The sequence below is a fragment of the Fistularia commersonii genome, chromosome 15, assembly GCF_037954325.1.
Source record: "Fistularia commersonii isolate RoL2024-O1a breed Wild chromosome 15, RoL_Fcom_v1.0, whole genome shotgun sequence".
Taxonomy (NCBI): Eukaryota; Metazoa; Chordata; class Actinopteri; order Syngnathiformes; family Fistulariidae; genus Fistularia; species Fistularia commersonii.
The window spans coordinates 15994207-16020000 of record NC_141298.1 but is presented as its reverse complement, the minus strand read 5'-3'; the positions used below and the strand labels follow the sequence as shown (position 1 = coordinate 16020000).

The following is a 25794-nucleotide window of genomic DNA, read 5'->3' as shown; positions in this document are numbered from 1 at the left end:
AGGTTTATTAGTTCTACACTTAATATTTGCAATATGTTTTCACTAAACATCGAGCCAGTCCAGTTACATACATACATACATTTTTACATATTCCGTTACATACTTACATATTATTGATAGCATGATGAAATATTATCTAATATTTTCATACTACATCACGTACTAACATCTTACTTCAAGATTTACAATTTTACTTATTACATTACATACATTTTATTTACACTTTTACATTTTACATCACATACATACGTCTTACTTACATATTTACATATTATTTACAATTCTGATATTACATTACATACATATAATTTGAATTATTACATATTACATCACATACATATGTCTTACTTACATATTTACATATTTACATATTATTTACATATTATTATTATTAGTTACTGTGACAAATGAATTTCCCCTATGGGGATCAGTAAAGTATTATCTTATCTTATCTTATCTTATCTTATCTTATCTTATCTTATCTTATCTTATCTTTTAAAGCGTTTATGAAGGGTAAAAGTTTAAGGTTTTAAAGGGAAAATGCAGTTTTTATTCATGCAAATGCCATTCAAGTCATATTAGCATCATGATTAGCACATATATGCATCAATAGACAATAAACTGTTCATGGCGTGTGTCTGATGTAGGAATAAGGAAAGGACTTTCTGAATCCATTGTTCAAAAAAATGCACTTAAAGTGCAAAAATCAGCTGCAAAAGTGGCTCACCACTTTTTATGGTCAGTTACAATCTTTGGTGTGAAGCAGTGAAATTCAATTGCCCTTCGCCTGTTTAATTTTAACACAGTCCGGCCGAATACCTCGCCACGTCTCCGCCGTCAAGGCCAAGATGATGGGAAAACATCCGGAAAGTCGTTTATCGTTTGGACGAGTTTTTCCCGATATGTAGTAAAGGGCGAAATCCATCACTCTTGGAAAACGCACATAAATCAGCCCCCGTTTCGCTTCCCGGCTTGGCGCTTTCAGGCGGGATCTCACCTCGGCGGTGTCAAACGAGCCTGGCTGGAACAGGCCGGATTCTGACCTATCCCTGCGGTTTCATTAGCTATCATGCAGCCTTGAGAGGTGCCGCTTCCCTCCTGCAGCACACACACCGGCAGAAGCTAATGGGTCCTCCGAGGGCCAGAACTACCGTTATTACAGCGCACCGTCAAGACAACCAGTCATCTCCGGCTGTCTGGCGGACCCGAATGCGAGCCTCCCTTTCCCAGCCGCCGCCGTTACTTACATTTACCCCCGCTTTGAGCCGGGTAACGGGGGAAAACTTGAAGCGCAGAATTAAAATATCCCCGGGCTGTGGAGTCGGCCTCCAGGAGGTGCAGACTCACGAGTCGTCACATGGGGAAAAATTCAAATTTCAAGATTCAAAGAACCAAAGACTCAGAGATGTAAAGATTCAAAGATTCTAAAAGATTCAAAGATTCAAAAAGATTCAACTGAATCAAAGTTTCAAAGATTCAAAGATTCAAAGATTCAAAAAGATTCAAAAAGACTCAAAGATTCAACTGAATCAACTGAATCAAAGATTCAAAGATTCAAAAGATTCAACTGAATCAAAGATTCAAAGATTCGAACAGTTTCGAAAAGATTCAACTGATTCAAAGATTCAAAAAGATTCAAAGTATGTATTGTCTTATGTGCAGTGTGGAAACGTGTTTCCCTGTACAATTAAATTCTCACTTTGTTGTCCTCAGTGCATTTGGATTTGGTAAATAGGTATTGTAAACATAATTATAATTATGAACGGTGTTGGAAGTGCAAGTCAAACACTGAGTGCAGTCGCCACATTTGCAGCGCTGCAGAAAAGAAGAATTAGTTCTGATTTAACACCGTCGTGGCCGCTTTTTTGTTTTCCCTCGGTTTGTCCCGAGAGATTATTTCACCGCGCCGAAGCGTATCGCCTCGTTCTCGTCCTCCCGGTGATATTTAGCTCATTCCCTCGCCGTCGTCTCCTCTCCATCTAAAAGCCTCCGCTTTACGTTTCCACATGGCTCGTTCCAACCACCTCCGACTGTAAAATTTATGAGTCAGCTCTTAAAGGCTCTGTCCTGCTGGGCGCTGTCTTACTGTAGACCCCCCTCTGCTCCCCCCAAACCCCGAGCAGACAGTGTAGGTGCAGTTTGATACATATGCCGGCTAAAAGCTATTACGCTTCATCCACCGTTCGGAGACCTTGAGGGAGGAGAGGCTCTTAACAAAATAATGTTTTCAGTTGTTTTATTTATTTTTATTTTTTGGCTGCAGGAGAGGAACCGTGTAAAAATGATGACACAAATTTATCCGGTCAGTCCCCCGCCTTAGATGTAATGGAGCGTCTTTTTTTTTTTTTTTTTTTTTTTTTTTGTAAATGTAGGAGTATGAAGTTATAACACACACACACACACAAAAAAAGACAGAAACTGCATTAAGTTTCACAGTCTCAGTAGATGTGATATTGATTTCAGGGGCGTTTGTTGCATCTCTTCCGTGGCTCGACTTAATGGTCAGGCGTGATTTATGTTTTTATGTTGCATGCAGCTCACAGCTGACGCACTTTGTAATATTAATTTGGCACCGAGTTGAAGTTTTGAAATAAACTATTTGAGTTAAAATGTGAACAAATGTGAAAAAATCTTAAAGCAAAATGATCCAGTCAGCCGTCTCCTATTTGAGCCATAAAGCAGATTATAGGACAGAAATCATCATAATAATATATTGTTATTATGGCGGCTTGGGCTAAATATGTATATAAATATAAATGGACAATTAGAAGATAGCAAAAGACATCCACAAATAAATAGACAGCAGAGGGAACAACAACAACATCAAGGATGAGAATAGACAACAGAATGGGGAAAAAAAAAGATAATAAGGCTAAAAATAGACAAACAGAAAAAAACAACAACATAAACAGAGTGACAATAGCAATGACAAGAATAAAAGAAATAAACAAAAATGGTTCAGTCATGTCATCGATTTTTAATTTTAAGATAAAAGATATATTTTATTGATCCCCAAAGGGGAAATTCTTTTGTCCCAGCAGTGGACCAATGATAATATCAATAAATATGAGTATAAATGTAAATAAAAGAGACAATTTAAACATCGCAAAGGACATCCACAAATAAAAGGACAGCAGAGGGAACAATAACAAGGATAAGAAGGTGCGATGCTTACGTTTCCCGTTACTGGGAACATTTTGTGTTTCATAAAGCTCCCGGTAGGCGTCAACGCATACTGTTTGTATAAGTCTCCATGCTAATATAAAATATGAATAATTAAGTATGAGGAACAGCATTAGCCGACGGCACGCTGAGCTAACGTTAGCCTCCGCTAACAATGAAAAAGAAACTAGCGACCACGGGTGCGGAAAATTATTGATTTAAAGACGTGCCGTATCATCGAATCCAATCAAATCGCAGACCGGTGAATCGTAATGGAATCGTCACACGATAAGCGGCATGGGAGATTGAATGAATCATTATTAAAATAATACTCGACAGCAACAAAACTATCATGGTGTTACTGATGAAGAGCTGTTCCTGAAAGTGCTGCACAAAGGAGAAGAAGGAAAGGCGAATAGAAAAGACGGTCACGCTCTGCGACTGGGCGAGCGGTGAAAAGTCACGATAGCTGATTAGCTTCTCTGCTAACAGAGCAGCGCAGGAATTGTTTGGTCAATCGGCGTCAATCCAGCTATACATCGAAAAATACATAACTATAGATTTTTTTTTCTCGTCGGCCACATTATATGACAAATTTATATATCAAACTTAGTCACGATAGTCACGATAGCTGATTAGCTTCTCTGCTAACAGAGCAGCGCAGGAATTGTTTGGTCAATCGGCGTCAATCTGGCTAGACATCGAAAATACATAAATGTAGATTTTTTTTTTCTCGTCGGCCACATTATATGACAAATTTATATATCAAACTTAGTCATGATAGTCACGATAGCCGATTAGCTTCTCTGCCAGCAGAGCAGCGCAGGAACTGTTTGGTCAATCGGCGTCAATCCAGCTATACATCGAAAAATACATAAATATAGATTTTGTTTTTCTCGTCGGCCACATTATATGACAAATTTATATATCAAACTTAGTCACGATAGTCACGATAGACAATTAGCTTCTCTGCTAACAGAGCTGCGCAGGAATTGTTTGGTAAATCTGCGTCAATCCAGCCATACATCAAAAAATATATAAATGTAGATTTTTTTTTTTCTTGTCGGCCACATTGTATGACAAATTTATGTGTCAAACTTGATTTGTTTAAGAAGTTTCAATCCTTGATGCTATTATTGATTTTTTTTTTTTTGTTCGGATATTTTATCATTTAGGCCAAGCGAGAGTCTACCCACTCCGTGGATTCATCCAAGAGCAACCCGAAGGGAAATAGCCGTAATGTTTTTCACCATTAGCGGCGGCGGAGCATCAAGTAAAAAGGGTTTTGATCACATTCTGGTGAGCTTTCAGAGCTTTAAAAGAGATGACTGACAGAACTCAGAGGCATCCTCAAAAGCCTCAACATCATTTCCTGCTTTCCAGTCCTTCTCGTTTCTCCATCTCGGTGGATGTAATTGTATTGAGTGCAGTGCCGTCAGACGGAGCCCCGCGCTCCCCGTCAGCCCAAATCCCCTTCCTAAAGTTCTTAATCGCCTGAAACTTTCTAGAGGATTTTCTTCACTTTACCGGCTGAAGTATCCTCTGTTCTGTCTTTTTCCGACCCTCGTGTGATTGCACCGGCGTCGGAGGAGCTCCGAGACCCTCTTCCTTCCGCTGTACCTGCGTTACCGTCTGTGTTTCGCTGCGTGGCGGGCGGATTGCCTCAGCCCGCCGGCCGCCGAGCCCCTCGCTTGTTTGATCTGTTCGATCTGTTACCTAAATTCAACCTGCGCTCAAACCTACATGGCAGGGAGATGATTGGAGGACGTCAGTCGTGCATCGTGGACCGCTTGGCGGCGAGGTCACGGGGACGATGTCACGACTTCAGCATCACCGCGTTCAAATTCTAGTTACTCAATGCACGAGTTTCGATGGATTTTTGCTCTTGTCTTGGAAAGCTGGTGGAAAACACGAGCTGAGTTTATTTTAGTTTGATGCAGTAACAATGTGGAACTTTGCTACTTTGCGGTTCGGCTTTCGCGCCATTGCTACTTCGCAGATTTGTTTTGTAATTCGGTTCTCACGATTTATTGTTCTTAAGCATTGTTTTTTTCACCTGATGAAATAGCCATATTCTTGTCTAAGATGAAAACAACAGTAAAAAATGTAGTAAAATTAAACTAAAATCCATTTGACAAAATAAATAAAATACGAGATCTCCTTTGCTAGCATGCATTCTTGGAGGACATGGCTTCTCTGACATGACTCCTGACGGCGTAATAGACCGCCATTCGGATTTGTTGACGGACGAGGAACTCACTGAGATGATGAAGTCTGCCGGCGAGGAAGAGGAAGAGACTGGCCTCACGTTCGAACGAGCTATGATTAAAAAAAAAAAAACTTGCAAAATGTTTAACAAGATTGGGACAACGATACGGTTCGGTCGGTCCGCTTTTGTAACTTGATGGACGGGGCCGTGGCAGATTTTAAAACCATTTTGAGGCAGCAACGGCCTATTATGATGTTTCTGAAAATAAGGGAGGTTCGTAAAGGGTTGAGTGAGGTTGGTTGAGGGTCAATGTTTCTGTAAATACCATCCAAATTATCAGGACTCACGGAAATTCACTTTGCAAAGTCTTGGAACGTAACTTTGGCGAAAAGTGAAAATCCACTGTTTATGCAGTCATGGAGGTGTTAAGTGAATTTTCTGAGCAGATTAAAAGCAGAGCTAATGTAGAGTAAATACGATTAATTGCGATTAATTGCAAAATCATTATTAATCGACTAATAAAACATGATATAGGCTTTACACACGCAAATCACCGTCTTCTTTTTACCAGTCTGGTAACTTGTTTGGATCATCTGAGGTCCTGAGGAGCCGGCGAGCGGAATTCTGGGATATTGAGTCATTGTGCGTCAGTTGCGTCAAAACGCTGAATCAAATTAATCATGCTACTTAATTAATCTGGATTAACACATCGGTTTTGACATCCCTAATGCATATACAACAGGCAATACGATAATAAAATATTATTATAATAGATGCCAGGATTTGCTAACAAATAAAATATAATGAAATACTTAAAATGCCACCCACTACCTTCTGCCTCTCGGAGTAAATGATTATGCAAATGTTCTTTTTCGTTTTTTTTTTTTCACCTCACAAGGTGGAATTACTCGTCTGCCGGATTTAAGGCCGGCACTGCCTTTCAGCGTACATTTATAACACATCAAGCCGCCTCTTAAAATTCCGATGAAAAGAATTCACTCTTTGAAGGACGAAGCCGAAGCGAACACAAGAAAGACAAATCATACATTGGTGGATCAGAACATTAAGATATAAAACACATTGACGGACATGTTTTGTTTTACTCCCCTTTTAAATCCAGCCGTTGGCCTTGACATGATGAAATTGCGTTAAATTTCCACAAAAAAAAAAAAAAAAAAAAAAAAAAGAAACATGACAGTGGAGTTTTTTTTTTTTTTTTTTTCTCGTCTGAAGTTTCCGTGAGGTGGGGAAATTAAAAATACACAGTTCTGGTGTCACAGACACCGCGACAGTTGTCACCGGAAACACAAAACACTCCTTTCTGGAAAGACACAGGTGAGCCGTAACCCCCCGCTGTCAATTCTCTCCCGCGCTCCACGGGGGGGAACATTTCACTTCTGTCTCGCGTCTCGGCGGTTTCTTATTGCCACCGATAAATAATTGTGCCACCAACATGCTGTCATTCATAATAAGGGAGGAAGAGGTGAGAGATTGTGGGGGGAGGAAGACTTTCAAAGCCTGTCAGAAGCGTGAGAATTACATTGCTGTCTGCTGCTTTTCCTGCCGCAATTCTACAATACATTTGTATTCATCGGGAACGTTGACACGTGCATCAATCAGAGGTACACCGAAGAAAATACATATTCGAACGACTTCCGCAATCTATGGGAGAAACGGGGATGCGATATCTCCATATTTTTTCCCTTCCTTTATCCGACTTTCCAAGGAGGTCCTCATTTGCATAATTCCACAAAGCACTTTGCAGGATAATTCGGGGTTTGGGTTAAACAGATACAGAATTCAGGCCGGGTGATTTCGCGCGTTTATACCTTGAATGTAACTGTTGAGCGCGGGTGTGTTTTTCGCCGATAGAATGATGCTCTGGAGACGTAGAGGGTTGGAGGAGAGGGCGGCTGTGCGGGCGTCCCGTTCGCTTCCTGTGTACCGTGGCCAGAATGCATGCATCTAAATTCCGTGCGCTGTGGGGGATCAAAATGCAGTATATCACACTTTCAATGCTAAATCTCCGGCGCTTCGCCAAGGTGCTCCGGTCCAATGTTTGCATCTGAGCAGAAAATGTTCTTTTAAATGACTTCAAAGATGCTTGAATTTATGTTCGGGCGACCATATTGGGGTTTGCAAAAAACAGAGGGCGCTCAGCTCCGCCTCGAGATACTTAAACCACACTGGAGGTTTACTGTGACATCCAAAAAAAAAAATTCACTTATCCGACAAGATAAAATAAACGAACATTTAGTGTAGAAATAATCCCTTCCTGAAAAACAAAAAAATCAAAAATCATGAAATAATGTTATGAGATGAGATGAGAACAACTTTATTTCATCTCATCTCATAACATTATTTCATGATTTTTGATATATTTTTTTTTTATAATAATCTTCCCAACTTTTTAATCTAATTATGTGAATTATAAAAAAACAAAAGCAGCCAGGAGACCAGAAAACCAATCGTCTGTTTTTCTCTTCACCCGCCCTGACAAATGAGTATAATAAAAAGTATAATTAAAGTGTTTTTAAAATTATGTTGCACTGATGCAAGCAGTTACTGTAATGTACCGCAGTATACTGCGCAAAACGTTACCCAGTTTCTATATATGCTTCATGATCCTGTGAAAAACAACGAAAACCGGATCTTTTCACTCATTTCTGAACCCCCCGTGTAAAAGAGGGCGTGTCCTGAATCTGCTGTTTGACTCGCTTCTTGCTCAAGATGGACGATAGATGACCCACAAACGAGGAAAGACTTTGTACAGTCAAATCAATATTGATTTTTTTGCAGTCGGTTTCCCTGCCGATAATGCTTACATACAATTAATAACATCAGAAACATGATTGAGTCGGATCAATTTCGATTCGGGTTGAAGTTGGACGAATCTGTGAATATTCCAGATATTCAGACGGACCTCCTCACATTTTACATGGTTGATTCTTGTTCCGACCTGCAACGAAGAAGCCGTTGTCCATTGGCGCATCTGGTAGAAATCCAAAAAATACTCTGTTACTTTGCTAAATTATTTTTATTCGGATGTCAACACGCAAAGAGCGAAATCTGGCCGCCCTTCCTTAACCTGGGATTGTCTCGCCGCAGGATCTCGACCGAGGCTGGAGGACGCCGCCCCTCGGATCGTGGAGCATCCGTCTGATCTGATCGTGTCCAAGGGGGAGCCGGCCACCCTCAACTGCAAGGCGGAGGGCCGGCCGACGCCGATGGTGGAATGGTACAAAGACGGCGAGCGCGTGGAGACGGATCGCGAGGATCCCCGCTCCCACCGGATGCTCTTACCCAGCGGCTCGCTCTTCTTCCTGCGCATCGTACACGGGAGGCGAAGCAAGCCGGACGAGGGCGTCTACGTTTGCGTGGCGCGCAACTATCTGGGCGAGGCCGTCAGCCGCAATGCATCGCTGGAGGTTGCAAGTAAGTGTTTTTTTTTTTTAATTATTTCTCAATCATATCACTTAAACCAGAGCTCTCTGGGTGGAGCTGTGGAATAATAGACAATCAAAACTAAATGACATCATTTACAGTGACACTAGCAATGACAAAAATATATTAAGTGATGGGCTGAGGTTTTCCCCAAAGCGCTAGCTTGTGCTCGCTTTGTAAGGGTGAAAATAGACCAAAACAACAAGGATAGGAACATAAACAGATGATAGCGATGACAAAAATAATCAGGACACCGGCGGGCTGAGACCAACAAGGATAAAATAGACAACAGAGTTTGAGCACGTGTGAACGGGTGAAGTAGTGCGGTTCTTGTTATATAAAACCTGGTGCAGAGGTCATCTCCATCTCGATTAGGAAACACAGTTTTCACACTAACTGAGACCAGAAGAGGCCAAAATAAATGGATGCATAAATGCGCCTGCATGAGCAGGAACAAACTCTTAAAATGGTTTGTCCATTAAAACAACAAAAACGTGGAATTCGTCTGAAGCGTCTTGTTCCGCACCGGGGTGGGATGAGCCATCGGCCGATCGAGCCGCCCATCAGCTACAGCTCGTCGTGCAAGGGGTGGGACGGATTGTCCAGGATAGCTCCCGGTTTGTCCTTCCCGCTCCCCGTCGCCACCGATCGAAGACGGTCCAGGTTCAATCCCGCTTTCCGCACTAGCTTGTTGAACCTGTTGACCTCACCGGCACACTATAGCCAAGAAAAGTGCGCTAGCTACCATAGAGCTATAGAAGATGTTGAGGAGCTACAGACGCCAAACTACCTTCGTCTGCTAAGCTAGTTTGTTCTGACCTGCTCTGACTCGTCCTGTAGAGCGCATCAGTGTCGTGTGTCCAGTGTAGTTAATTGTTAATGTAGACCCCGAGGTACTTGGAGGAGTCCACTATCTCCACCTCCTCACCCTGGATGGTGATTGGGACCCGTCTCAATGCAGTGATGGGATATGAGCGCAGACGGGATAGGAAGAGCGAGAGGTTGAGGTGTATTATGGGATATGGGATAGATTAAAGTACCTTTGCCAGTGCTCAATGTTGTATATAAGACATTTTTTTCCTGCAAGAGTTTGGAGGGAAGATGCTGTGCTTCCTCCTCAGGGGGATGAAGGAAAAGTAATTTCAAAATAATATTTAGGAGGCCAGGAGGCATTATCCATTTTATAGATTTTAATGGAATACAGCATAAAAGCAAAACATTACTTTTACAAAACTCCCAAATCTCCTGTAGAGTGCATCTGTGTTGCGTGTCCAGTCCAGTTTATTGTTAACGTGGAACTCAAGGTACTTGTAGGAGTCCACTATCTCCAACCTCCTCACCCTGGATGGCGATTGGTACATGTCTTGAAGTCCACAACCACCTCCTTGGTTTTGGAGATGTTGAGTTGGAGGTGGTTTCAGTTGTTCAACTCAACAAAACTCATAATCAGACCTCTGTACTCTGCGGTGAAAATGTGGAATTGACCAAAAATTGGGTGTCAGAAGATCGGTCGTACAAGAGGGACCAAAGGCTGCGCGCATAAAAAGCAGATACCAGCTTAGCATTGCATCGTGACTTCATCTTTTAATGTAGCTTTGCTAAGGCAACGGGTGAAGGCGCAGATAGGTTTCACAAGTAATAACGTTAGCTTCGCCTCAAAAAAGCAGACGAGAGCAGAGGCGCCTTCAAAGGACGCGCCGGTCTGTTATCATCACCATCACTCGCTTGAGTTAACTCCAGACGCCACCCCTGACCTCCGTGTCAGATCTCCTGGCAGCTCGCGGGCCCGAGGACCCCTCCCATCCCTCGCGCTCCTCGGCCGCCGCCTGACACGGCGTCCCGTCTTTTCCCGTGCTTCATAGCGCCCGGCCTCTGTCGTGTTGTCAGCGGGCCTTTGCCGTCGGTACAGGGATGACAGCTAGCTCCGACCGAGAAGATAACGGCTGTCGCCGACGGACACGAAGGGCTGAAAAGATGTTCTCGCTCGCGGGGGGAGGAAGGCGAAGCCGCTGCTCGTTGGTCGCTCCTCGCCGGCGGATTAGACTTCTTCAGAAAACAACAACCGCCTGTCACATTGGACTCCGAAACACTCCCTTTAATAATTATTTCTGTCTCTTTAGCCTGTTACTGTTGGTGCAGCCAGATCTTTCTTGGATAACACAGTTATCTTTTGCGTGAGAAGCATATTTAGGTGTGGTTTTGTATGTTTGGGCAGCGGCCGACAGCCACATCAGCATAACGGTTGCCCTCATGTAACGCTAACAGTATAAATGTAAAATAAATGAAACTACTCCCTCATGTTAAATCATTTATAACTCATTCAAATCCAAAATGCTAAATATGCATTTGCTTAGATGTTAAAAAAAAAATTACATTTACCGGTTGCTCTGTTGCAAAGCTAGCTTTCACTGTGTTTTTGGATGCAGTTTTCGTGAACACATTCTGCTGCCATTCTTGGACAATTTGTTGTTTTCCTGGAGGTCTAACTAAGCTCTCTGGTTGGTGTCAAAATGCAGATGTTGATTGTACGTCTGCCCTCTCATGGGAAAATAGACAATATTGAGAACATAATCGTCTTGTAAATGTCTCTTTAACTGATTTTTAAAGAATAACTTTACCTGTTGCACAGAGACTTTAATATAACATCCTGGCAAACATGGCAGTCGCTACATTTATACTTTTCTCAGTAAAACTCGGGCAAACAAAGATTTTGTTTTTCTTTTTTTTTTTTTTTTACCCCATTGGTCGACCAAACAATTGGAATGTCCAAATTCAAAGCTGGTCGGAACCAATTATCTTTCCAAATGATCCTGTTGTGTGAGCTGTTTACGGACATAATTGCAAAGTCACCGACTGGATCGGAGGCCCCCTGATTGGATTGAAAGTTTGTTGTGTGAAAGCGACTGATTTGGAATATTGAGTAGATTGTCAGCAAGTAGCTTGTCGCTCTGGCCAGGGCCCTCTGTGGGAAAAGAAGTGTTGTCGCCCAAGACACTGAACCCCGAACTGCTCCCCAATGTGCGATGAACCCAATATGGGTTTCTACACTGAACATGTGACAATAAATGCTTTGAATCTTGAATCCTGCAGAGAACGAATTTCCCCACAAGGGATCAATAAAGTATAAATGATATTATAAATTATTATCTCGACTGCTCATACTAGGGAGTAACCTGTCATTGGACGGCAGACAGGGTTCATCCAAAAAAGTAGAGAATAGGCATACACTGGACATACAATCATCCAGCCTCAACTTAGGGTTGAAGCTCCTACGTGTTTTTGAGCTGTGCAAGGACACTGGAGAAGCCAGAGTTAACCCATGCAGGGAAAACATGCTAACTCCACAACTAACTTTTTTTCATTTGAGGCGGAAGCTCTCGCCACTGCGTCACGTTCGAAGTAACGCTTTGAATTAGCAAAATGACCGCATCATTTTCGTCCTGTTTTTTAAAGCGACGAACAGCCGACAACTCGGCGCAAGGGACATTTTGCAACATAGTTTAGCTGCAACTTCTTAGGACTCCAGAGAGCGGTTCCTTCCTCCCTTCACGCCAGCTTCCCCTAATATCATCCACCCTTTAAACCTGAAACCATCTCAGGATTTTTTTTTTTTCACCGCGCTAACCCAAACCAGATGAAGTCGGCAAAACAAACCCCGATCCAAGTCAAATGTGTGAAACTTTAGACTCTTGGCTCACACCTCGCTGGAACGGCATCATCGCTTCTCCGACCCCCTAAACCCAATAATCAAGCCCAAACTCCCTTGACAGCCTCTGCGGAATAACAGCCCACAAATCAGTCTCCATCTCCGCTTAAAATGTCTGGAATCTGAACAGTATCTCCGTCATCATCGTTGCATTAACGGTCACCTTTCACCTTCCCTCCGGCTCCACGGGACAGTGCAGGAGAAGCAATCTTTCAAAATCAGCCACGGAGGAGTAGAAATCCCTTTAGGTGTTGCTTGCAAGAGTGGTCATAGAAGAAAGGAGTGTTTCCTTCTCCCTGGGCAAAAGTAGCATCTCAGCATGATAAAGGGATACAGTTTATGCAGTTTATGGAGCTTGAAGACTGAGGGAAAGCTCTCAACGCAAAGCTTTACTTTTAAGTAATCTTTGTGTACTTGTATTGTCTCTGGAAAAAAAAAAAAGCCCCCAAAAATCTCCTGCTCCATAGCAAGAAGGTTCCTGGCTCAACACCCACAGTGGGGTTCTTTGTGGAGTCTCAAAGTCAGCTTTATTGTCAATTTCTCTGCATGTACTGGACATACAGAGGAATGGAAAAGATGTTTCTCCCAATCCTACAATGATATGAAACTAACAAAATTCGGGTCATCAGTCCAGAGCAATGGAGAATGTGGAAAAGCGGTAAAGAAACGGGTTCAAGCAGGTTGGAATGGGTGGAGAAAAGTGTCGGGGGTGTTATAAGTGAGAAGAATATCAGCCAGAATGAAAAGGAAAGGTGGACGAGACAGTGGCCCATGCTTTATGGGCTACAAATGGTGACAAAAAGACAGGAAGTACAGCTGAAGGTTGCAGAGATGAAGATGTCGAGGTTCTCTTTGGGAGCCCCAGGACGGATAGGATTAGGAATGAGTCTATCAGACGGGCATGTTAGATGTTTTGGAGAGAAGCAGGAGATAAGAAGCCAGACTGAGGTGGTTGGGTCATGTACAGAGGAGGGATAGTGAAGATGTTGGTAGACGGATGCTGGAATTGGACCAAAGAGACGATATGAAGTTATTTGGTGTGAGAGAGGAGGATACAGAGAATATGTTTAGATGAAGGCTGATTCACTGTGGAGACCCTGAAGGGAAAAGCCCAATGGAGAGGAATTTGTCACAGGGGTGAAGGACATGTATGACCGAGACAAAGTGATGACTGAGATGGTTTGGACAAGAATCCTCCTCTGTTCATGTCCGAACCATGGTGAAGATCTGGGTAGAAGGTTGCTGAAGGTGGAGCTGCCAGGCAGGTGGTCTAGAGGAAGACCAAAGAGAAGATTCATGGACATCGTGAGAGAGGATATGAAGTGAGTTGGTGTGAGAGAAGAGGATCCAGAGAATAGAGGTAGATGGAGAAGGTTGACTCACTGTGGCGACCCCTGAAGGGAAAAGCCCAAAGGGAAAGAAGAATTTGCCACAGGGGTGCGGGACATGTATGACCAAGACAAAGTGGGGTGGTTTGGAAATGAATACTCCTCTAATCGTGTCAAAGCCGTGGTGAAGATCAGGGTAGAAGGTTGCTGAAGGTGGAGCTGCCTGGCAGGAGGTCTGGAGGAAGACCAAAGAGAAGATTCAAGGATGTAGTGAGAGAGGATATGAAGTTAGTTGGTGTGAAAGAGGAGGATACGGAGAATAGGGTTAGATTCACTGTGGCGACCCCTGAAGGGAAAAGCCCAAAGCAAGTGAAGAAGATAATAATAAGAGTGCAAATTAGCAGTAAAGTGCACTGTTACATCAAACCATAAACATTAAATAATGAAGTGTGAAGTATAAAGTTTTTTTTTTTACTTTTTAATTTTAAACTACACGCTAATTTGCACATTATTGTTATTATGATTTTGCTAATTTCATGTCACCGAGGGATTGTAAGAAAACATCTTCTTGATTTCCCTGTATCTCCAGTACATGTAGGGAAATTTTTTGATAAAATACTTTATCAATCCCCATATGGAAAGTAGTTTGTCCTAGCAGCGCAACAATAACAATATCAATAAATATGAATATAAATATAAATAGAAGAAACAATTGAAAGGACAAAGACAATAAAAAGGATAGGAACAGATAAGAGAAGTGACAATAAAACTGACTGACTTTGAATGTGACGTTTGATGACAGAGTTTTCCATCTCTACATAATGTGTGAATGAAAGGGTGAATGTGTCTTTATGCTTCCCTGTGATTGGCTGGCGCCGGGTCCGGGCGGAACCCGCCTCCCGTCCAATGACAGCTGTGATTGGCGACCCCGAGAGCAGGACAATGAGTGAATGAATGAATGAAAAGCCTCTTTGTTTGCCATCCTTGTTGAGTCATTCTTTGTTCCAGAGAGGGTGATGACTTTCTTGACTCGATTCTATTCACTCTTTGTTTTTTTTTCAGTTTTTTTTCCAGTTAAATAAGTCATCTCGGCCGTTCTCCATTCCCAACACTCGCCACGGCGCTCTCCCGAAACACAGAACCCACTATTAATATTACATTAGGAGCCGGTCCTGACTTTTCCCGAGCTCCCGTCGACACGGTAGCTCGGCGTTGACACAATCTCAGACATCTCTCTCTGCACGAGGTTGCGTCGGGTCATGTTTGCGCTCTAAATAGTTTCCTGTATTGCGACTGATGTCTTTGATTCCTGCAAATCCTCGCCTCCACCTGTCTATTCTCCGCGTACGTCCGGCGTTCTATCGGCTTCTTTCTTCATCTCCCGATGCCGCGTTCCTTCGGGAGGTGACATTCGCCGCCGCTGCCACACAGCGGAGGACACACAAACCCCCTCGGGGATAAGAACCGCTAATCCACATCGGTTGGGCAAAACCCACAAGTGCGTGTTTTACTTGTATCTTTGTGTATGTTCCTGCTTGCCAAATCTACAAACTCACATTTGAAGTTTCGCCTCCAGAGAGCGAGGGAGGGGGGTTATATAGAACAAACAGCGTCCGATGCCAGAGCTGAGCTCTCGCCAGCTTCTATTCCCCCTCCCTCCTCCGTGGCATCAGTGGGCCTGGAGATAAAGCTACAGGCGCATAAGCTTGCCTGGAACTGCCAGGGGGCTCAATGTGGCACCAGAGAAGGCACAAGATGGCACTTTGTGGCATAGTGTCACTTTACTTGTCCCGGACCGGGACTTGGAAGCGGCGTGCTGGAAAAGGGGGGGAAGAGCCGCATTGTATATTTGTGTGTATATTTGGTAACAAGGATGAAGCCAACTCAGTTGCCCCTCGCAGTCCATCTGCTGCAGGCTGGGGGAGCTGCAGCATGGATGAACCGGCCCCGCGGCGCAGCGCCGACGAGAAACCCGTCCGGAACGTGGCCGCGCATCTTTTCGAAGTTGTGATATTTTTTGAAACAGATAAGGCCTTTTTTTTTTTTTTTTTTCCTCATGAAGTATTCATGAATAAAAGAACTTTTTTAAAGGTCACACATTTGCAGCTTTACACATTTGATCATCCAGATAATGGAGATCAAACGGTGCGCGGGATGTAAAATTGAACCCTTTTTTTAACACCGACAGAGAAGATCTGCTGTCGGTGTAGTCTTGTTAAAAGTCAAAACAGAGACCCCCGGCAACCCTGAACTTATCTTGACATCACCTGGAGGAGTTGAACGCGAGATCACAAATGTAAAACAGACTTTCGCGCGCCAGCAAGCCGGCACAATATCTTATCGTGTGTGATTCCTGAGAAAGTCCGGAGAATTCAAAGTAAGCTTAGAGGTGTCGGCGAGCTGTTATTTCCAGGAAACCGGAGCACTGTTGCTTGAAAACTCGCCGAGTCTTTGGGTCACTACGTTTGTAGTGTCTCTGCAGATTTGAAGTGAATTATCATCGCGCAATCATTTCCTTCACCAAGGCGCCGCCACGGATTTTGGTTTATTTGATCGTTCATTAACTGTCTCTGACGCTTATCCTGCTCTCAAGGTCGCAGAGGGGCTTCAGTGGGCGAGAGGAGGGGTTCATCCCGAGCCGCTCGCCGGTCATGTTGGGGCAATTTAGGGTTTTTGCGAGGAAACCCGTGCAAACACAGGGAACAGAATAGAATAGACAAGAACTTCTTTAGACTAGAAAGGATTTCATTGCTGTCAGGTTTCCTTCTTGCAGAAAGGGGAGTTTTATGGTTTGATGGTCACAGGTAAGAAAGACCTTCGGTGGCGTTCTGTAGTGGACTCAGTCTACGGCTGCTCTGGTTGGACTTCAGTCCAGCATGCAAGGCGTTGTCCTTGATACCATTAAATTTGTTATTCGGCAGACGCTTTTATCCAAAGCGACTTACAAGAAGTACAATTCAGTCACCGAAGATCCGAAGTACCAGTAGTCGGAAGCCAGAAGTGACCACTCAACCAAGTAGTCATCTCGGAACCAATATACACTGCTCAAAAAAATAAAGGGAACTCTTAAAAAACACATCCTAGATCTAAATGAATGAAATATTCTTATGGAATACTATGCTCTTTACACAGGTGAATGTGCTGACAACAAAATCACACAAAAATGATCAATGGAAATCAATTGTATCAACCCATGGAGGTCTGGATTAGGAATCACACTCAAAATTAAAGTGTAAAAACAAACTCCAGGCTGATCCAACTTTGATGTAATGTCCTTAAAACAAGTCAAAATGAATCTGTGTTGCTTCCTGAGTGGACACTATGATTTCACAGAAGTGTGATTGACTTGGAGTTACATTGTGTTGTTCAAGTGTTCCCTTTATTTTTTTGAGCAGTATATATACGTACATTCATTTTATCCTTTTTTTTTTTTTTTTTGGAAAGGGGGTTGGGGGCTAAGTGTGATTAGCAGGGTAGTGCTTGGTGAAGAGGTATGTTTTCAGCTCACGGCAAAAGATGGGCAGGGACCCCGCTGTTCTGACCTTTTTCGGGAGTTCGTTCCACAACCGAAAAGAGCCGAGACCGGTTCGATCGGCAGCCGGGGGCTCCGAGCGACGGGGTTGACGGTCGCCCAGAGGTGCCGGATCGGAGGGGACGGGTAGGGACATGTGGCTTGACCGTATCCTGGAGAAAAGACGGGGCCGTCCCATTCACTGCCCGGTAGGTGATTATCGGGGACTTGGACTTGATGCCGGCGGCTTCTTCAGTATACCGAGCAGCTTCTTCAGTATCCTCCAATAACGAGTCCGGTTCAGCTCCCAGGACAGAGCCGACCTTCCCGATGAAATTATTTAGTCCGTTTGCATCGCTTGCCTTCAGTCGACCACCCCGGCACACCAAAGCGGAGAAGATGACGCCGGACACCAACGTGTGATCAAACATCTGCAGCATGGCTCTGCAGGCGTCGAAAGATCTGAGTCTCCTGAGAAAGAGCAGGAAGCTCTGACCTTTCTTGTATACGACATCTGTGTTTTTAGTTCAGTCTCGATCAAGGGTCTCAAACAAATTTTCATCAGGGGCCACATCAGCAGAATGGTTGCCCTCAAAGGGGCCACGTTACGGTAACAGGATAAATGAAACTAAATGTAATGTAAAATGAATGTAACTACTCCCTAATGTTAAATAACTGAAGTTATTACTCATTCAAATCCAAAATGTTATATATGCATTTGCATGGATGTTAAAAAAAATACTTTTAACCCGTCGCTATGTTAAGCTAGCTTTCGCTCCTGCTGTTTTTGGATGCGGCTTTCGTGAACACTTTCTGCTGCCGTTGTAGTTTGGCTTTTAATTCTTGGACATTTCCTGTTTTTCTGGAAGGCTAACTTTAGCATACTTAGCACCGTGTTTGGTGTCAAAATGCTGTCGTAGATTGTACTCTAACAACCGACGCTGCCTCATAACACAGAAGACACACCGCATTTTCTCCTTGAAGCACAAACATGTATTCACCGTCCAACAGCATCAACTTTTCTCTTCCTAGACATTTAGGGATCATTTGTATTTCTTAATTCCCCTTGTTGAAAACGGCATTGATGTATGATCTAATAGCGGGATACCGTTGGGTTACAACATGAATTGTGGGAAATGCAGTTTATGGTCAAAGCATGCATTTTTTGGTTTATTTTAAGACAATCAGACCTTTTAAAACTTTCTCATGGGCCACATGAAATGACGTGGTGGGCCACATTTGGCCCGCCGGCCTTGAGTTTGACACCTGCGGTCTACATGGATGCCCAGGTACTTGGGAGAACATATAAACACCACCAGCCAGCCTCTTCTGGCGCTCCGTCATTGTCAGTTTTGTCACTTCCACCAGATAGACGATGGGGTTTCAGGGCTTTGAGCTTAAAGCGTGCACGCTCAAACGGTCGAGTGACAACATCACGCAACGACCGACGATTGAAACAAGGGTTTTGCAGCGGGTGCCGTCTCCTGCGGGCTTCGCTGAGACACTGAACCCACTGCTAGAATCAAACGTGGCGTTACCCCGCGGTGACAGGAAATCAGGAGATGGACAATCCGCAGCGTCTCCGTGGGAGACAGCAGTTCGGCAAGGAGATAAGACGGATTATGAAACCGCATCTTGGACACGCGAGTGTGTTCGTCGTGACGAAATGATGGGGGCAGCGGCTCTCACCTGGCGAGAAATAATGCTCCAAGCGATTCAAGCATCAACCGTCTGCAAACGTGGAAAGAAAAAGTCTTTTTTTTTGAGAGAGGGATTTCAAAGAAAATCATCGAGTTGCGGCGTAACGCAGAGATACGTGGAGAAAATATACTGTATTTTTACAGCCGCCGGTCATAGTCCGGGCTGCGCTTTTGTCTGAATAGGAACGATCGTCCCATTTTTTTCTCCATGTTGCGCAGACCATTGTTACTGCTCAGGCATTCATAATTAGCAATTAAGCACTCAATAACTCATTAGAAATGGTTCTGCTTAGTTACCTCGGTAACAATTTCCACTTGTTATTAACGGCAGGTTTGATGAATGGGACTTCGAAACGCCAGTCGTCGGTGACGATTGAGCCGAATCGTCGAATGTAAAGTAACTGTCGGGTTCCGTCGTCCCTCAACTAATACTGCGCGGTTGACTTTTCAAAGTACTATAAATTAAAGTAAGCATAAACTATCTTGTCAAAACTTCAGTGTGCTGATGTATCGCTTCGGAGCCGCCATCAATTCCTCCCGGGGGCTTGAAGGTCTCATCTTTCACGTCTTCTCATGGCAAGACGCCACAGAACTTGTGCAGCTCCATCTTTTTTTCAGAATAAGAAAAAAACTTAATTTATCCCCGAAGGGCAATAGGGGGGCACACGGGGTAGCTGCATCAAAAAATAAAATAAAATAGAATAAAATAGAATAAAAAAAAAATAAAATAAAATAAAAGAAAAAGAAAAGAAAAGAAAAGAAAAGAAAAGAAAAGAAAAGAAAAAGAAAAAGAAAACAAAACAAAACAAAACAAAAACAAAATATAAAATATAAAATAAAATAAAATAAAATACAATGACAATAAAGTAAAATACAATAAAAACAAAACAAAAACAGAAACAAAAACAAAAACAAAATACAAAATGTAAAATAAAATAAAAACAAAACAAAACAAAACAAAAAAAACAAAATACAAAATTGAATGAATAGAATAAAATAAAATAAAATAAAACAAATTAAAATAAAATAAAATAAAATAAAATAAAATGTTATTAAATAAAAAAAAGGTATATATATATATATATATATGTATATATATAGATAAAAAATAAATATTCCACACTTGTCCTCAAAGGGCAGCCGCCAAAGTCGCGATGGAGACCAATTGGAGTCTGTTGGCGGAGCACAATGTAGCCAATGGCGCGGGCGGTCCTGGTCGGGGAGCTGACATTCAGAGCGCCTTGCCCAAGATCCTGGCTTTTTTTTTTTCTCCTTTGAGTGTTTTATACCTCTGACGTTTTTATTACGTCTCCGGTGCCCGGCTTTATGGCTCATGAATATTCACAGTGACAGGAAAGGCTCTTTGTAAAGTTGGGTGGGGACTGAAAGCCTTTTTTTTCTTCAACCCAACTGCCTTTCCTGGGGTTGTTTGGAGGTCAAGCCTTCAAGGTCCAAGATGGCAGCTGCGGGGTGGAATGCGTGGTGTGAACAGGTGAAGATGTGTGTGTGTGTGTGTGTGTGTGGATGGTTTCACACTGTTTGTATAGCCGAAGTACTTGCTAACTTTCGCCACGGAAATCCAGACAGCTGACCGTCACTGTCACCAGTGGGATCCTCCCACTTCCCATCCTTCATCTCCCTCTCTCAGTCACACACACACACACACACACACACACACACACGCTGACGTGCACAGCTGCAGAAAAATGGATTTCAGGGTTGATGGATTTGGAAATGGAGATAGGATTTAGGGAGTTTGGACTCATGATGGGAGCGAGGAGTCGGCTGTGTGGCGGCTCCGATAAAGCGATGACGCGACCTCCCTCCTCCTCCTTATGTCAGGCAAATATTAAAAACAGCCAAAAAGATCCTCGCGGGCTTCGGAGTGGCTCCCCTCTGGTTGCAAACTTCGCTGCCCCGCCTAAAAAACCCAGAGGCGAAGGGCGACCTTCGTCCACAGAGTTGTCCAACTCCTCAATTCCCATCAACCCTGCAAATGCAAACCCATCATAGAGTGCCATGAATGCCACTCATGATATTTTTATTACATAAATGCAGAGCAAGCATAATAAAAAATATCATTATTATTATTATTAATATTATTGTTTTTGTTGTTGTTACTTAATTATTACTATTATTACATTAGTATTATTATTATTACTATCATTATTATTACTATTATTATGAGATGAGATGAGATGAGATGAGATGAGATGAGATGAGAACAACTTTATTTATCCCGAAGGAAGTTGTTGTGCCAGAGTTTCAAGTAAGAAACATAACAGTAATAGATGATAGTAGAAAGGAGGAAGAATAAGAAATACAATGAAATATGAATTGTCTTAACTGTTAACTGTAACTACAAAGATTGAAGATTCCCTGCGGCTGAGGGAGGAGGAATTAAATTATAACGATTATAACTATAATTATAATTATTTAATTACTTAATAATAATTATTATATTACTATAAATATAATTATTATAATTATAATTATAACTATAATTATAACTATCATTATTAGTATAACTATTATTATTATTTTTATTATCATTATTCTTTTATTCTTCTCTTATTCTCTCATTATTATTGTTACTACTATCATTATTATTATCATCACTATCATCATTATTTTTATTACTATCATTATTATTACTATTACTATTATTATTTTATATTATTATTATTATTATCATAATGATCATTATTATTATTATTGCATTATTATATTGTCATTATTACTATAATTATTATTATTAGTATTATTGTTATTAATATTATTATATATAAATATAATATTATATAAATATAGTATTAATATATTTTTCTCTTTTTTTTAATTAATTTTTCTTGATCTTGCCATCTCATGTGCCAACCAATTGGGACAAATAAAGTTTTTCTATTTCTGATTCCTCCTCTTCCTCTTCTTCTTCCCCGCCGGCCCGGCTCTCCCGGAGCTGCCCTCTGTCCCTGTTATTAACCTCGGCGCTCCGGAGCCATATGGGATATGATTGTGGCTCAGCGGCACGTGCTGTCACGCTCAGCGGCCTGCGGATCTGCATCCACACACACACACACACACACACACACACACACACTTGCCCCCCGACCCCCCTATCACTCTCTGTTTACACCTGTTAGTGTTATAAACCGCTGTTGCGTGGATGCTCGGCGACCACATGTCAAACCCCCCCACCAACATATTTGTTCTTTCCGGCTCGCCCGCGCTCCGTTCGAGAGCCGTCTCGATCCTGCATTCGCAGCGAGATGGAGTCCGACGGTGTTGCGATAAAATCGGTTTGAGGGAAAAAGCCACGGTTTAAATAAATAATGTTGAGGTTCATGTTGGATTATTATTTTTTTTTTCTTTTTTAAAATGACTGGCAGCTGTTTCCCACCGCCGTGTCCCTCAAAACAGCTGTCTCTCCTCTCCGTGCAAAGCACCCAAAATGGAATTCGTCCGGCTGGAACGGTGTGTGTGTGTGTGTGTGTGTGTGTGTGTGTGAGACATCCGTAAACCGCAGCTTCGTACCTCCGGCGCCAAAACAAAACAAACAGGACTTCCTCGACTGATGCTTTATTGCAGTTTATTTAACATGTCTGACATTCCTTTTCTTATCATTTTCGGCCATTCGACCGTCCGTCCTCTCATTCGCACCTTCTCCAGGGTTTCCTCCGAGATCTCGGTGACCCCACGCAGAAAGGCCTTCCTCCGGGATCCAATCAGGGACCTTTTTACTTTGAGGCGGAAAGGCTAACTTTGACGGCTGCATTTGAAAAAAAAGTTAGCGATAACTTTATTTACATATGAACAATAATGCTCTCATAACACCCTTAAGTTAGTTTATGCTTCCAGATGTTTTTTTTTCTTGCTCTCTTACCGACATTTTAAATGAATTAAAGCAGTTTTTTTCTTGTATTCGAACAAATTTGAGTTCTCAGCTTTTGTGTGAGGAAAGAAACCTACATGAGCCATCTTGTTTTTTTTTTTTCCTGCACAAAGAACTCTAGTTTGATTCCGACAAGAGGACCTTTCTGTGAGGAGTTTGCGTGTTCTCCCTGCAGGTTAATTGGGAGAAAATTGGGAAAATTAATCTAAATGAGTGAGTGAGTGAGTTAATGTTTGTCCTTATATTTGGCTAAAGTTACCCATAACTTAATTTACATATGAACAATAACACTCCAATTAAAGTCACATTTGTTTACTTGATGCTTTCAAATGTTTTTCTCCCTCTCTGACGGATGTTCTCATTTTTATCTTCTCATATTTGAGCAATTTTTTTTTTTTTCACCATTACTTTCTATATCAGGATCCCGATAATCACCGATATGATTAACATGCTGATCCGAATCCCGGCCGCAGGAGTAAAGTCTAGACCAGTGTTTCCCAACCGCTGTGCCGCGGCACATTAGTGTGCCGTGAGAGATCCTCAGGTGTGCCGTGGAAAAATGCCCACTTTCACCCGATTGGTCCGAAAATTATTTATCTAACGCAAATAATGTGTCTTCCCATGTCTATGTGGGCAGCGTGTCCATTCCATGGCAACGGGTAGTGAATTAACCTGTGCATCTGTGTGTCAGAGTGATTAGTGACGCTTTGTGTGATACATTTTTTAAATAAAAAGTACTTGTATCTGCGTAAACAAACAGGCAGCGTTGTTGAAAACTACCAAGACGAGTGAGAAAGCAGTGAAAGCTGCTATAAAGTTGCTGAACTCATCTCTAAATCCAAACAGCTGCACGCCGTAGCAAAACATTAATACTACCTGCCGGCAAAATCATTGTAGAAGAAATGCTCGGCTCTGGCGTAGATAAAGAAATAGCCAAAATTCTCTCAAATAATGCCATTTTCAGACATATTGATGACATGTCTTCAGATATTGAAAAAACTGTTCTGGAAAAGTTGCACATCAGTGGGAAATTTGCATTGCAACTTGACAAATCAACAGGTATTAGATATATTAGATTTCACACTAAGTAAATCGAGACTACGGTTTCATTCTAATTCGTTAAAAAATGTTTTTGACATATTTATTTGGTGGTGTGATTTTTCTAATGTAAAATATGTGCCGTGGCTCAAAAAAGGTTGGGAAACACTGATCTGGACGTTGAGGCGGTGAAACGGAGCTCCTTCTGTTAACGTAAACTCCACCTCGAAACTTCCCCTCGGCTGCTGAACTATCGACAGCGCCTCCGTCGGCTGATTCATGCCGAATGTGTTTGCACGCCTTGGATGTGCTGATATAATCTAAGCTGTTACGAGAAGGAGCGGATTCGATACGCTCGTCTTTTTTGCGGCGCCAGACGCCTCCGACTCGCAGGCGGTCGACACCTGACTCGTCTTTCGGCGATATCGCGGTAATAGTCGACTTCTCCGCATGCGGCGAAGAACGACATCGATATTCTCAGCAATGCAAGAAGCGGCGCCAGCTGTCTGAATCGCGACCATTTGTCAGCGCCGCCCGACTGTCGATCCTCATTCGCTCATTATCTCGTCGCGTCGTTCTTAATTGCGCGTATTTGCAGCGATTCGGCGGCCCGTCGAGCCAAACTCACTCGACGGCGACGGTTGTTTGCCGCAAAACAAACCCCCCCCCCTCTCCGAGCGAGGTGTTTTCAAGCCTCGCTAATGGGATTGTGTGTCCGCGTCGGACGTTCTGGGTTGAAAAAGCGGGGATCAGATGGCCGGAGCGAGGCCGCGGCCCGCGGCTTAACCCCCCTCGACATGATCCCGCCGTCTGCCGGTCACTGAGCCGGCCGGGCCCACCAGCCAAAGCCTCCTCCAGAGGATCGTCATGAATTAATTAGACCTCACACACCCGCTTGTGTGTGTGTGTTATAAAGAGTCAATGGGACAGCAGCAGAAGGATGAAGGGTTGGTTGTTGGGGGAGGCGTTGACAACAGGTGGTGTGAGGAAGAGCATTAACCTACTCCCCCCCCTTTTAACGACAGTGTAGCACAAGGGCCACGGGGGCCGCGGAGAACAATGGGGGCCCCCCCTCGCTCCAACTGTTGTGTCCAATGATCCTCATTATTCGCGTGAGCCGCACCGCCAGACACAACCCGCCCTCCCCCCTGCCCGCGACGGTCGATTCCACCCTCCCGATAAAACGCAAATTTCTGTCGTATAAACGTCCAAAGAGTTTGTTTGGACGTCGTTGAATCGAGGAGCCGGGCGGGAATGCGTGGGATGGAAGTGTGGATTTGAAAAGCCCGCATTCGCTCAAAGCCCTCAATGCAAAGTCATTGTTTCTGAGAAGGTGCGGGATGATGGGGGTTATTAGTCCAATAGATTTCATTTCTGCGAAGGTAAAACAGACTGGACATGTTTAATGTCCGCTAACTGCAAGGTTCAATGTATCCCAGCCTGTTTTGTTGTTGTTTTTTTTTTCCTTTCATCGCCGATTTTCCGTGATTAAGGACATAATTAATGGAGTCATTAGCCGCGGGTTTGCAGGATGCAAATACCCCCCCCCCCTTCCCCCTCTTTGGGCCCAATGAGGCCAGAAGCCCTCCGGCAAAACAGCAGCTCAGGCTGCAAGGATAAAGCAGATAAAGAACAGGAAACAGAAAAGAGGAAGCCTTTCCACACTTCCGCCAATTCACAAATCTTCCAAACTCAAACGTGTAACTAGCGCACCGCTTCGCTCGTGATGCTCGGATCCCCTCACATCATTAGTGTCGTGCCAGTCGTGGTATATTTGCGCTATCCGAGCATTATTTACACTTTTTAA

General features: G+C 43.1%; 1 protein-coding gene across 4 annotated transcripts in view; it reads left to right on the top strand.

Moving 5' to 3' along the window:
* The window catches only part of robo3 (roundabout, axon guidance receptor, homolog 3 (Drosophila)), a 133083-nt gene that overhangs the window by 14132 nt on the left and 93157 nt on the right, over window positions 1–25794 (top strand). For all 4 annotated transcript variants that reach the window (XM_086161066.1, XM_086161068.1, XM_086161067.1 and 1 more), the window contains exon 2: window positions 8480–8806. In XM_086161066.1, coding sequence (XP_086017192.1) covers window positions 8480–8806 — 327 coding nt within the window. The remainder of the gene's footprint in view (window positions 1–8479; window positions 8807–25794) is intronic.